This window comes from Chanos chanos, chromosome 5, assembly GCF_902362185.1.
Source record: "Chanos chanos chromosome 5, fChaCha1.1, whole genome shotgun sequence".
NCBI lineage: Eukaryota > Metazoa > Chordata > Actinopteri > Gonorynchiformes > Chanidae > Chanos > Chanos chanos.
Genome location: NC_044499.1, coordinates 51,937,923 through 51,951,517, shown reverse-complemented (window position 1 = coordinate 51,951,517; position 13,595 = coordinate 51,937,923). Strand labels below are relative to the sequence as shown.

At 43.5% G+C, this 13,595-nt stretch overlaps 2 protein-coding genes across 2 annotated transcripts in view; one reads left to right on the top strand and one right to left on the bottom strand.

Annotated features, from left to right (window-relative positions):
• Positions 1–4,185: 4,185 nt before the first annotated feature.
• On the bottom strand, positions 4,186–7,316 carry mrpl27 (mitochondrial ribosomal protein L27). The gene is made up of 4 exons (XM_030775758.1): positions 7,276–7,316; positions 6,809–6,937; positions 5,772–5,839; positions 4,186–4,655 (listed from the first exon to the last, which is right to left on the bottom strand). Exons 1-4 carry the CDS (start codon positions 7,313–7,315, stop codon positions 4,449–4,451), a joined length of 444 nt encoding a protein of 147 aa, XP_030631618.1. The 5' UTR covers position 7,316; the 3' UTR covers positions 4,186–4,448.
• An 862-nt stretch (positions 7,317–8,178) lies between these two features.
• eme1 (essential meiotic structure-specific endonuclease 1) overlaps positions 8,179–13,595 on the top strand; it is a 7,888-nt gene continuing 2,471 nt past the window's right edge. Inside the window, exons 1-6 of the mRNA XM_030775164.1 lie at positions 8,179–8,884; positions 9,036–9,163; positions 10,153–10,242; positions 10,633–10,754; positions 11,714–11,861; positions 12,360–12,475. Of these exons, the coding sequence (XP_030631024.1) occupies positions 8,179–8,884; positions 9,036–9,163; positions 10,153–10,242; positions 10,633–10,754; positions 11,714–11,861; positions 12,360–12,475 (1,310 nt within the window). The remainder of the gene's footprint in view (positions 8,885–9,035; positions 9,164–10,152; positions 10,243–10,632; positions 10,755–11,713; positions 11,862–12,359; positions 12,476–13,595) is intronic.

Sequence of the window (13,595 nt, the reverse complement as noted above, 5' to 3'; positions counted from 1 at the left end):
TGGACGGGGAACTCATTGTAATGATTTCGACAGGTGAGTTTGAAGAGCTGTGACCCCTCGCTGGTAGAAGGCTACACATGTTCGTCGCTTCGGTATGTTTCTGTGTTTCTCTCATAACATGGATATCGGGGGTGGTGGATTTTAAAAACCAAGTTCTGTGAGACACGAACTTTCAAACCAATGAAGTAAAACTCATAAAATGTCAGCAATGACTAACACGTAGGATTAACACTACGAGTGAATTATGCGGAGCAATCACACAGCTTAAATTTGTGTGAGCCATCTCTGTTTTGTGCGGCGCGTGTCTCCACCTCCAGGTGCGGGCCTCCTGTTTTTTGTGGTGATGACTGTGCTGATGTTGGTTCTTTGTAACGGGGATCGACACTGCTGCAAGGCCGGGGAGCGCCAGCAGAGGGTGAGACATTTGGGGATCTTACCTGTTTACGTGTAAACAAGCAGCAGTCATGAACAAGTTCAGGTATCCTAATTTACCAATATCTTGAAACAGTTTTAGGAATGGAAATAGTCTTTTTCTATATCTTCAAGACAGTCTCTCTCTCTCACACATACACACACACACACACACACACACAGACACACACACAAACACACACAAACACTCAACACAACCCAACACTTTTCTTTTCGCTCCCATTTTGAAGTCAAAGATGTAAGATTTCTTCTTCTTCTGCAAACAAAAGCCTCATTGCCCAGGACTGCCACGCCCTGCTTCTGCAGTCAGGTCACGACCCCGGTGAGGCCGACGAGCACTCAGAGGAGCTTCCCTGAGACGGTCTCTGACCGTTTGTGCAGAGGTTCTGCAGTTCTGCAAAACCGACTGTTGCATCAGCTGTCTGGGTGGCTGCTCTCAGACGGTCTCTCAGGTGAAGAAGCTGGATGTGGCAGTCCACGCTCCCTCAAAACTTGTGACGTCTGTGGCATTGTGTTGTGTGATAAAACTGCACGTTTTAGACTGGCCTTTTACTGCGACCAGTCCACGGCACACCTGTGCGGTAATCATGCTGTTTAATCAGCATCTTGATATGCCACACCTGTCAGGTGGATGGATTATTTTAGCAGAGCTGAAGTGCCCACTAACACGAATTTTAACAGATTTGTGAACAAAATTTGAGATAAATAAGCCTTTTGTGTGCATAGAAGAAATCTGGATCTGTAACTTCAACTCATGAAAAATGGGAGTGAAAGCAAAAATGTTGCCTTTAAATTTTTACTGAAAAATATAGTGTGTATATATATATATATATAGTTTGTGTGTGTGTGTGTGTGTGTGTATATATATATATATATATATATATATATATATATATATATATATATATATATAGTTTGTGTGTGTGTTTGTGTGTGTGTGTGTGTGTGTGTGTATATATATGTGTGTATATATATATATATATATATATATATATATTTTTTTTTTTTTTTCACCACCAAGAAATTAATCAGAATTAGATTGCAATAAAACTGTTCATTCAGTAAGGTAGAGCATGGACTTTGTGTCACAGCCAAGCTATTTAGCCAATAGTGCTTATAATTAAGTAATGTATCTTTACACCATGGGAAAAATGTTGTCTTGTACACTGTACACGAGGTGCTGATTTTTCATTCTGCGGGTCCCTCGATCCTCCTCAGGATTCACCCCCCCGCTGCCTCTGCTTCAGACATGAGCCGAATGGCCGCGGTGGGCAGTACAGCAGGCAGGTAACCCGCTGCTGTGAGAGCGTACAGGTACGGTTTCATTTTTCATTTATCCCAGGACTATATTTCAACCAGACTGAGACGCAGAATAAACAGTACATCTTTATGACCTTGTGACCTTTCAGACGAATGTCCCAGCCTTCACACGGCTGCCTAGCTTGCCGTTTGTTGTCGGAAACTCCAGCAGCTACTTCCTCTGTACAAGATCAATAGCCAGTCAGTTCTGTGTTGACACCCACACACACAGTGAGGTAAGAAAGCTCTAGCGGATCTCCTTTGAATTAGACGTAACCCACATTTTCCCCTTATACGTAATAATACAATAACAACATTTTCAAATCATGATATTCTGTCAAAAAGTCTTCTCATATTTGCCCAGAAAAGTTTTGTAGTTCATGAAGTGAGACATAATGTGTATTGCAATGACTTAATTATTCACTATTTATACATAAATGTGATGAAACATTTTGGACTGAGCCCCTTCTTCCTCCACAGCCCCCTCCACCTTATGAGGAGACATCCCAACATTCTGTGGTTGAACTTTCTCCTGATACTTGGGATGGCGCTACACAGCATGAGGCTGAATTTAATATGAGTCAACAGGTCAGTGTGTCCTGTGAGGAACTTTCCACTGTCCACCCTGACTTTAGATACAGGAGAGACTCTCTGTCCATCTGAAGGGACCACTCAGACAGCCATCATCCAGTCGTCATGACGTCAGTGTGTGTGTGTGTGTGTGTGTGAGCTGGCCTGGATGTCACAGTGAGAACGTTAAAAACCGAAAGACGCTGTAGAAACCTCTGGTGTTCACGGTGCTGTAAAATGGACATGGTGATGCCACTGCTGATGCGTCCTGTTGGTCACTGGAGCTCCGTGGTTTCAGTTGAATGATTTTGGAATGAGAACAGAGAGTCAGAAAAACAGGACTCTGGTGTTAATCCACCTGGAGTTACTGTTTAATCTGGGTTAAACCTCAGGAGTCGGGCACAGGCTGTTTTTAAGAGTGTGGACGTGGACAGTGGCGCTCATACAATAGTGAAGGTACAGTCACACATTAATCGACATGTTTAACTCAGTGGCCGCTGCTGAGCTGGAAACCCCCTTTAAATCGATCATTAATGTCAACCTGTTCCTGTTTATCCACCTTCATTAACAATAAAACTACCGACTCGCAGAATAATTCATGCCAATCGCGTAAACAGAGTAAATGATTATCAATGATTATTGGGAACAGGTTGAAATTAATGATCGATTTTAAGGGGAGGTTTGCTCCTCTGTTTCCAGCTTACCAGCCGCCACTGGTTTACATTACAGTTTAACCACACCAGTAACCACACCTGCAGCACAATGTCATGACGCATCATGAAAGTCAGTTGAATTTGTACACTTATAGTCGATGCAACCACAGGAAACAATTCATCACAGCCGCAACTGTTTTAAAAATAAAAAAAATATGTTTTAAAATATTTATCGTATAATGTGTATCTTTTTGACTCCTCATACAACAGTACTAGTCAGGTCAGAGATTTGTGTGGCTTTGTGTTGGTGACGATGGTACGAGACAAACACAGAGGTCTGTATGAAATCAGACCGAGGCTTTTTGAAGACGGACGTACTGCCCATAATTCATTCTCGTTTTGCATAATTCAGTTCACTCACAAACTGCCGGGGACTCCAAAAACACACAAACAAACCGCTCCTGCCGAAATTCTGCCCCCTTTCTCACAACCCATTATGTCCTCTGAGCACAGGCAGGCAGAAAATGGAGGGAAATGCAGGGAAAATGCAACACACCTTTTTATGAGCTGCACTCCAAACATTTCCATTCAGGATAATGAGAGACATTCTTCAGGAAGGAAAGCTCATGAAGACAGTTTTCTGTGAAATGCTGGTTTCTGCTGTTAAATCAGTCCACATCAGTAAGCTGTGTGTGTGTGTGTGTGTGTGCGCGCCCCCACTCTCTGGGCAGATGCAATCAGGGGAAAGTGCCCATTTACTGGGGGGGTGGGGTGTTTCAACATTTAGACAGGCTGTGACAAAAACACCTACAGAAACTCCACACAGTGTATAACTGAGTTTGCCCCGAGTTAGTGAAGTGCAGACTTGAGTTTTGAGTTCTTTTGAACGACTGTGTGAACTATGAGTCATTCATAAGAGTGAGGAATGGTCTGAGAAAAGCCTGCTCTTTCGAATCAATATCTCAAATAGATTTGCAACAAAAATTCAACATGATGAAAACTCCGCTTACGTTATGATATGAGCGCAGTGAGTTCATTCGCTAATGTCTCTATGCCAGAGAGAGATTCCTCACACCTCCGGCATCATTATAAGACCAGCCGTCAATTATAGATTTTCCTAGATGTACGACCCAACGTTTTGCATCATTGATTCCTACGTGAGGTTTTAGCCACCCTGTGGACAGACAAGGAATTGCAGATCCAAATCGAAAAGAACAACCTTTCAAAAGACCATTATATACAAAGCTTTATTTGAGTTACACGTTTTACCACGTCATTGTATAAATACAGTTGATCTGACATTTGTTCGACAGGGGAAGAGAAGGACTCAGTAGCCTGGTGTCAGGGCCTTTTTAAAGCACTGAGACACCAGCCTGTAGAGAACAGGGACTCAAAACCTTTTCTGTCAAGTCAGTTCAGAATGTCTGGAGGATTCAAGAACCTCCCAAAATTCACAGAGTTTTGGGGGGGGGGGGGGGTTGTCATGAGTCTGCCTCATACCATGTCCACTAGTTTAAACTGGTTTTCTTGCTTTGTGGGGACAACGTTAATGAAGGACTTGTAGAGAACAGCTCCTTTGGGGAGTTTGGGGATCATATCTCTTGCTTCGGCACTGCGCGGCAGTGGGATGTACATTTCCTTAGTGAATCTGACGATGCCATCCTCCAGGGCATACAACGTGTTTCTGGCACCGATGCCAACCTGTGGGCACAAAAGAGGAGATAGTTGACTCAAAACAAACCATGCCAAGAGAAATGTGTCAGCACCATGGAACACTTCCCAACTGGAGGCACCGGGCATTAATTATAATGAGTGAAATAAAAACTAAAATTACATCGACACATAACGCAGTAAGCTTCTCAGAGGTCATTTAACTCTCTCTTCAAAAACGAACGCTTCAGACAAACAGTGAAGCTGAGGTGAGTCAGTCAAAGTTTAAAAAAATGATCGTGAGAAAAACATGATGGTTTAGAATATGACTGCACCATCTAGTAGTGTAACGGTACACAGAGGTCACGGTTCAGTTCACACCACGGTTTGGACATCACAGTTCGGTACAATGGGGAAAAAAGCAACAAAACCCCCAAAATGCATAAGGCCTAGGTTTCTTTCATTTACTTTGAACAGACAGTTGTGCAAGTTACAGTTTGTCCCACCTATAGTGTCATATAGTCCCCCCTGAGGTAGTTGGAACAGCCTGTAGTGCATTAAAGGTGCCATAGAATGGACATCACGATTTTCCTTGCCCTTTTCAATTCACTGAGATGAATGTGCTATGAAAACATTGTCAAAGTATGAAAACACGCATTCTCCTCCCACGGCTGTGCGATCTATGTGAGGAATGCAAGCTTTTCTACAGCCCGTTCTGAAGTCGTGTGTTTGTGACGTCACAACTGCACATGGCCGCCTAGAGCAGCGTGTAGCCAGTCGTCAGCTACTGACAGCCAGCACTGCCATCTATTATTGATTAAGAAATGCGGTCTACTTCTTAATACAATGTACCGGTAAACAAGGACATGAGGTCCTTGAAAACTTGTGTCGTAATATGTATGCACCACAATCAGATCCCGGTTCGTACAGAGAAGAGAACAAACCAACTATGAGCGAGCGAAACGAGAGACTCGCGCTTGTGAAATTTGGTTCCGCATTACGTTCATCGATCTTCGTACATAGACTACTGTATATCCTCCATACGGCTGCATGCGAGCCGTCACGGTACGGACGTTACGGTTCGGAACGAATACGCGTACCGTTACGCCCCCTTTTACCATCATCGTGCGATGTGAGTATAAGGAGAAGTGAAAGGCCGTGTCTTACGTGTGCCCCTGGATGCCAGCGCATCACCCGCTGAGTGGCCAGAATGTTGCCCGCGTGCACAAAGCACCCTGAGGAGAAAAACAAAAGTTAGAAACTTTATTAACACAAACAGAAAACGCAACCAACTACAAACACCTAGAAAACCATGAGGAACGCTTGTTTCAGAGTTCAAAGTTCATTTCAACAACTGTGTAGACACTGACAGAACCTAACCTTCTACCTTAATGATCAAAGCGGTTGTCCCTGCTAAGACATTCCTGCTAGGTACCATATCAGACAGCCGGGGAAGATCACCTCTAACACATGTGGACCCCATTTCAACACTGGCCTGTGTGTGTGCCTGTACGCCCAGTTTTGTTTACAAAGCATGTATGAGTTCAGTTTTTACATAGGTTTACCATTTCGTTAACAGTTCTGGATATCTCTCAGCTAAATTTCTAAACGTTTTTAAATGTCATAGGTGCTAAGAAGGTCCCTTTACAGCCAGTGCCAGTTCAGTTGTGCCCTAATGAAATTACTGGGTTTCAAAATGTAGACCAACACCATTAGCAAGCTCTGGTGTTCCGGGGTAATGTGTCAGTAAAACATTCGTGAGCACTGTTCTACTGGAACGATGCATCAGTAAAATTGTACCAATTATTTCTATACAAGGAGACACATTTTGTAACTGATCTAAATGTGAAAAAAGAGAAGCTTCTTTTTAATCCCTTTCGTTTGTTTGTTTTAAAAAGGGACAAGCCTATAGTACAGTGCGTATAATAGAGCAGTGATGCACTTTATAATACTGCAGCGAATCAGTCTACGCATTGCTGCATGGATTTCGTGTAAGATGCAGGAAGGCGATGCAGTCGTGCAGGCTCTGCTCGCATTTCACTCTAGTTGGTTATTGAATTATGTGAATTTAAGAGGACTCTGATTACCACAAATACGTTTCCCTTTATCAATGACCGTGAAATGTACGGTAGGACAAAAAAGTGTGGTAAAACAGATGTAATGACAGGAATAAAAAAAAACAAAAAAAAAAACGGGAGTGTTACCATCTTGTTTCTTGAAGCCGTATCGGCGGCCAGGACTCTTTCCCCCTAAATTCTTACTGCTACCTCCCGACTTCTTAGAGGCAAATCTTGCTGTCACGACAAGCGGCGTTTGATAAGCGAGCAGGACACCTGAGAAGACACATTTGACACCGTCCTGAAGTTGTAAATGTCCACTATTGCTTAGTCTACAATATCGTAGAGAAGTCAAGGCATTATGATTTCACCGTATTTTGTATGGTGTAATTAAAAGAAGGAGTAGCATGGTTTTTATCAGACTGCTTTGGATAAATGTCAGTTTCAACAAGCGGTGCTGACATAATAAGCGGGATAGACACGCTTTCTGTCAAAAAAGGAAAAGAGTTTCTCTCGACCTAAAGTCAGATCCATTTGGCCATGATTACATGCACAGGTCTGAAATAATCAGATAATGAAATTAAATGAAAACAAATTATTTAGAACGAACTTACCGCATCTCGATTTGAGCATCAAGGACGCGAGGGATGCCATGTTTCAACACGTGACCTTAATGACGCGAAAACTATGCGCAACATTTCTCAATCCCGTCATCCTCTGCGGCCCGCGCATTACGGATTGATGCTTCTGTAATATTTTACCTGGTTTGCGGAACAATGGCGTGTACGCCGCATTGGGTTGTGTTGAAACGTACGAGCAGTCGAGTACATAATCTGTAATTGAGGTCTCTTTTGTATGGATTTGGGTCAGCCGTTTGGTATGGCAAAATGTATGTTTAACTGACCGCTTGTCCTCTCATAGAAATGTTTTTAATATTGTGCGGTTACATGTTTTATCGTTCGTAACAGTAAATAAGGTGCCAATGTAAGGGTACTCTTCATGGCAGTTAACAAGAAAACATAATTAAATTGGATTCGATAGTGTAATTTATAGGAATTAAAATCAGTCAGACATTCTAGGTGTTGACGTTAAATGCTTGCACTTGCCGATAACTTTTTGTAGTAGATACTTCGGATGGATGAGTGGTATCTTGTCGTTATGACAAATTCATGGTAAAGTGAGCTGATTCAGAAAGTCAAAACTGCCCAGTAGAAGAACTTAGGAGCACTCCTATCGAACAGTATTGGATTCTGCCCGGTCTAACCGAGAAGTCCTGCTTTATCCATCTCGAGCAGTACGGCCCGGTTTTACTGATTTAAGCAGACGATGTTTTAAAGAGGTCAGTAAGGCATAACACGGCTTGCATGCAGTTTTGAGAAATATACTAGCAGTAAGTTGTGAGACTTCAGCCTCTTGCTTGAAAATGCTTCATATGCGTATCGGATGCCTCTCATATGATCTGACGCGTTTGTGTCCTCAGCTCGTTAACGTGCAGGTCGTTTGGCTGAAGATTTATCATGGGGAGCAGTAACAGAGCTGGGCTTCAGCTCAGTGACACTGATTCCAGTGACATGGAGGACTTGCCAGTGTTTGATTTTTCACAATACAAATCCAGCCAAGCACCAAAGGAGGACCCGGTGGTTTTGGACGGCTCGGACTCGGAGGTGGTTCCGCTGTCTTCCCTGGTCTTGGCAGAGTCCTGCAGTCCCGCCGTAGCAGCGGGAGGAGACGTCCACGTGGTTAGCAGTGACAGCGAAGAGGAAACTTTCATTCCTTTAGCGGTAAGACTCAAACAAAAACAAGGAGGTTTTTCTGTGGCCACTGCAGCCACAGACAGAGAGAAGGACACGAAAGCTCGGTGCGTCTCAACACATCAGAGCTCCTCTAGTAACGGAACAGCTTCCAAACCGCGACACGCCTCGTCGGCGGAACAGTCGGCGGAACACAAAGGGATTTCTGGAGAATGCGAAACGCAGAACAGAATGTACCCTGTGACAGATGCCCCCTCAGGTGGTGAAATCGGCACTTACCCTGCCAAGCGGAAACGGGGTCCTGCTGAAATCGTGGCAAGCAGAGAGGAGGCTTTGAGGAGAAGAGCCGAGAGAGACAGGCTGCAGGGGGAGAGAGAGAGGATGAGAGCGGAGAAGAAAGCTCTGTTCGAGGCCGTCAAGGCCTTGAGGCCAGAGGAGTGCATCAAACACATGGTGGTGACTGTGGACCCAGGTAAGCGCCCCCCCCCCCCCCCCCCCCCCAGCCCAGCGTTAGCTCTGTGCCATCTCACCCTTTTGTGGGGTTTTTTTAATAAGCTTTGGTGTGAAGTGATAATCCGTATGTGCTAATTGGATGAATATTGATTAGGGAGCTCTGTGTGTAGCTTTGTTGCAGCTGGAGGGTGGCGGCGCTCTGCTGACTTCTCTGCAGTCTCTGGGCTGCGGCTGTGTCATTGAGAAACAGCCTCTCCCACGCAGCGTCTCCTGGACCAGACGCTCTCCCTCTCCCCAGGCAAGCCCTCCGCCTCCCACACAAACAACAGCTTTTCTCTCTTTTTCTCCCGCCCCTCTGGAGCCGAGGGTACCACGCTGTCGTCTGATATCTGAATTGAGCTCTGCGCCCGGGTTGGACTCTTAACCGGAACGTTCTAGAGTTAGAGTGGTCTTACAGTTTTGTAAGATCGCTAATCTTTTGAAATCTGAGCCAACTGATCACATAGATAATGAATGAATTATGGAGCCTGTCATTAGGGTGCTTCACCTCCACAAAGCTCAGGCTGTGTATGAATGGACTGACTGATGAGGAGAGAGTGCGTGTGTGTGTGTGTGTGTGCGCGTGTGCGTGTGCGTGCGTGTGTGTGTGCGTGTGCGTGTGCGTGCGTGTGTGTGTGTGTGTTTGTGTTAGAAGAGCTGGCCTAAGTGTAAATGTGATGTATGTATTAATGTCTTCATTAGCGGGAGCGTGTTGTGAGCAGACCTTCACATCACTGATGACTGTATAGTCATGGTATAAACTGAAGCAGGGAGAGACTGAGTTCATTGCAGATGTGTGTTAGAAAGACAGGGTGTGGGTCTTCCCCCAGAAAAGTGCACACAAAGCAAAAGACACAAAACGACCCATCTTACAAAAAGCCCTGTAGGATGTTTACACAATCTTCTGTACAAAACAATCAACACAGTCACGACACCTTGTGATTATTATGTGCGGACCCCTTCTTAAACACAGTGCTGTTAATGACATTCAGTCTCAGCTCATCTGCAGAGGAAACCAAAAAGTAATAACCACAGCCCCAGTTATAGCATCAGTGATTGAGGCATAATCTGTGTGACTTCTTGTGCATTTGAATCCCTAAATGAACCTCAGAAACACACACACACACACACGCAGGTCCACATATTTAAACACACCTCCCTTCTCTTTCTGGTTTTACTTCAGGACTAACTGTATGTGAGATGTCAGTCCAGTCTGTTGTTTGCTGAATTGTGTGTTGTGGTTTTCAGACGGGAGAGCTGCTGTCTGTTCTCGAGTCTCACACTCTAGTCCACGTGCCTGTGGAGGACTTCATGAGCATGGTCCACAGCTCCACTCAGGTGAGAGCGCTGTGTTTGGGGCACCGAGCCTTAGCACGGGTCACAATGACATCCATTAAACCATTAGACTTACGCAATTAGACATTAATATGCTAATAAGGTCATCGACTGCCCAGCGCCCTCATTGACGTTAAAACAGGGAAGAGGTTGTTGGAAAAATGGTATTTTTGACCTGTGAAGACGGTTAGAGCAATCAGAGGTAATGAATGTAATTACGTCCGCCGTTGTCCATTATCTGTGTAATGTCTGTGCGCTCATTTCGATTTCTTGTTCATGGGGTTAGTCTTTCTGTTCATGTCTCGGGTCAGCCAGTCAATGCTGTTCGTGATGTCAGTGCCCTCCATAGACGTCTGTGTGTATTTTTGAACTCTTTGTTTGTTTGCCTTTCAGGAGCAGAGAGGGGAGATTATAGATTGCACCCCTTCTTTGACTGCCTGGACTTCACGCCTCCTGGACAGAAATGCGGGCGCAAGGCTGAACTTGGTCGTGATTGACATAGAGAAATACTTCAAGTGAGTCCAGAGAGGTGTTATGAGAAGGAGTCCAGTCAGTGTTGTGCCTATGGTAAACTGTATTGCTGAGGGGGGAAAAAAAAAACCCAAAAACACAGATGGCTATGGTCTTATTCGTACATCTAGTCAGATACCAACAGTCTCCCTCTGGAGTCTGAGACCTGTCAGCCGCTTGTGAGGTAGCTGGACGTGCCTTGATATTTTTATGTATTTCACCTATCTAAAAAACATTGATCCCTGAGTGCTGCGTATGCTTATGTTCAGTACAAACTCAGCATCAATAATCTGAGGGCAGTAAGAATTTCACTGATCCCATTTTTGTTTAAATCAACTGTAAACATACACTTTTGAAAAAAACTATTTTCAGAGGTGCTGAGATATTGTAAAAACAAAACAAAAAAACAACACAAACATTTCTGGCCAAAACGTTTGAGCTCTGAACCTTGTAAACATAGGTGTTGGCCACACATTGTTTTCCATCCATCTGCCTACATAGGTGATTAAAGCATTTGGATGTTTCACATGGTAATAAATTCACGTTCTAACTACATACATTTTAAAGTGGACCGTTGAAGGTTTTGGAGGATTTTTTCTCAATGTTTCTAGGACAAAAACTCACTGAGTCCTTGAGGCGGTTTGGCGAAATTTCTTTTTTAAGTTGCCGACGGCATGGGCGACTCCAAAGGTTAACCTGTGTCCTTAAGGATTCCTTTTTGATTTAATGTATTAATGATGTATTCTTGCCTGTGTGTCCAGTGAGGTGCTTGGTTTAAAAATTGACTTTTGCCCCTCTCAGTAATAGCTTTGAAAAGCCAGTAGAGAATTCACATTAGCTGTTAGATTTTTTTTTATCCATGTGAAAAAGGGACAGTCTGATTGAGTTTAAATGGTGCTCTTCAGAGCCTGACTCATTCCTGTTTAGTTATTAGCATTTGCTTACTATGCGCTCTCGTTTTCAGATCTCAGAAAGCCAAGACGCAGAAGAGACTCAGGGAGGCAGTTTTGGGAGAGGGGCAGGGGTCAAACCCACAGGGAGGGGGAAGAGTGAAGAAGAGAAGAGATGGAGGAGAGAAGCTTCCAAACATCTCTCGTGTGGAACTTGAGGAGGCAGGTGGTCTCTCCATCTCCCTCCTTCTCTACTCCTGTTTTTTTTTTTTTTGTTTTAATTCTGTTCATTTTGACTCAGCATGAATGGTGTATCAGTGGATGTGTGTACATTTCAGAATTTTTAAGCCTGTGAACATTTCAAGTCCTTTGGGGATATTTACTTGGAGATTTCTTGGAGGCTGTCAGGAGACTTCAGAAAAACTCGTTGTCAAACGTCAAAGTTTTTCCGTAGATCCCTAATCATTATGGAGTAATTCTAAATAAATTATCATAAATAACTGTCCAACCTCGATTTCTTTTCTCATGAAACAGTTTTGATGCTGTCTCCTTAAGAACTTAACCAAGAAAGTCTTGTGTCATTATAAAAACCATCCCACAGACCTATTTGTTAATTAATTCACTTTTTGTTATCTATCTATCTATCTATCTATCTATCTATCTATCTATCTATCTATCTATCTATCTATCTATCTATCTATTCATCCATCCATCCATCAGGCCTTGGTAGACCTGCAGCTACAGACAGGAGTCCAAGTCCGCTTCCTGTCAACCTGGAAGGATTTTTCTGATTATGTTGCCATGTCAACTAAGGCAGTAGCTGAAGCACCTTTCAAGTGAGTAGGTGGTTGATATTTAATATATAAAAATGTGAATGTATTATTGAAAAGGAAGGGGTTTAGGAAGGCACGATTCACACAGGAATTCATTATTAACTAATTCATTACCCACTCATTCATTGCCAGCTAATTAATCACCAGCACTCATTACCAACTAATTCAACTAATCCATCACCAACTAATCCATCGCCAACTAATCCATCACCAACTAATCCATTAACAACTAATTCATCACCAACTAATTCATCAGCAACTAATTCAACTAATCCATCACCAACTAATCCATTAACAACTAATCCATTCCCAACTAATCCATTCCCAACTAATCCATTCCCAACTAATCCATTCCCAACTAATCCATCACCAACTAATCCATCACCAACTAATCCATCACCAACTAATCCATCACCAACTAATCCATCACCAACTAATCCATCACCAACTAATCCATCACCAACTAAGCCATCACCAACTAAGCCATCACCAACTAAGCCATCACCAACTAAGCCATCACCAACTAAGCCATCACCAACTAAGCCATCACCAACTAAGCCATCACCAACTAATCCATCACCAACTAATCCATCAACAACTTATTCATTACCAACTAATTTATTAAGTACTGACTTATGACCAGAATCTTCTTCACAGATAAAGCAGTTGTTTTTGATGACTCTTTGAAGTCCTGGAAGAGGAGTGTTCAGTTAAAGGAGAGTTGGAGGGAATGGTTCAGTTATAGGAGAGTCGGAGGGAATGGTTCAGTTAAAGGGGAGAGAGAGGGAATGGTTCAGTTAAAGGAGAGTTGGAGGGAATGGTTCAGTTAAAGGAGAGAGAGAGGGAATGGTTCAGTTAAAGGAGAGAGAGAGGGAATGGTTCAGTTAAAGGAGAGTTGGGGGGAATGGTTCAGTTAAAGGAGAGAGAGAGGGAATGGTTCAGTTAAAGGAGAGAGAGAGGGAATGGTTCAGTTAAAGGAGAGTTGGGGGGAATGGTTCAGTTAAAGGAGAGAGAGAGGGAATGGTTCAGTTAAAGGAGAGTTGGAGGGAATGGTTCAGTTAAAGGAGAGTTGGGGGGAATGGTTCAGTTAAAGGAGAGAGAGAGGGAATGGTTCAGTTAAAGG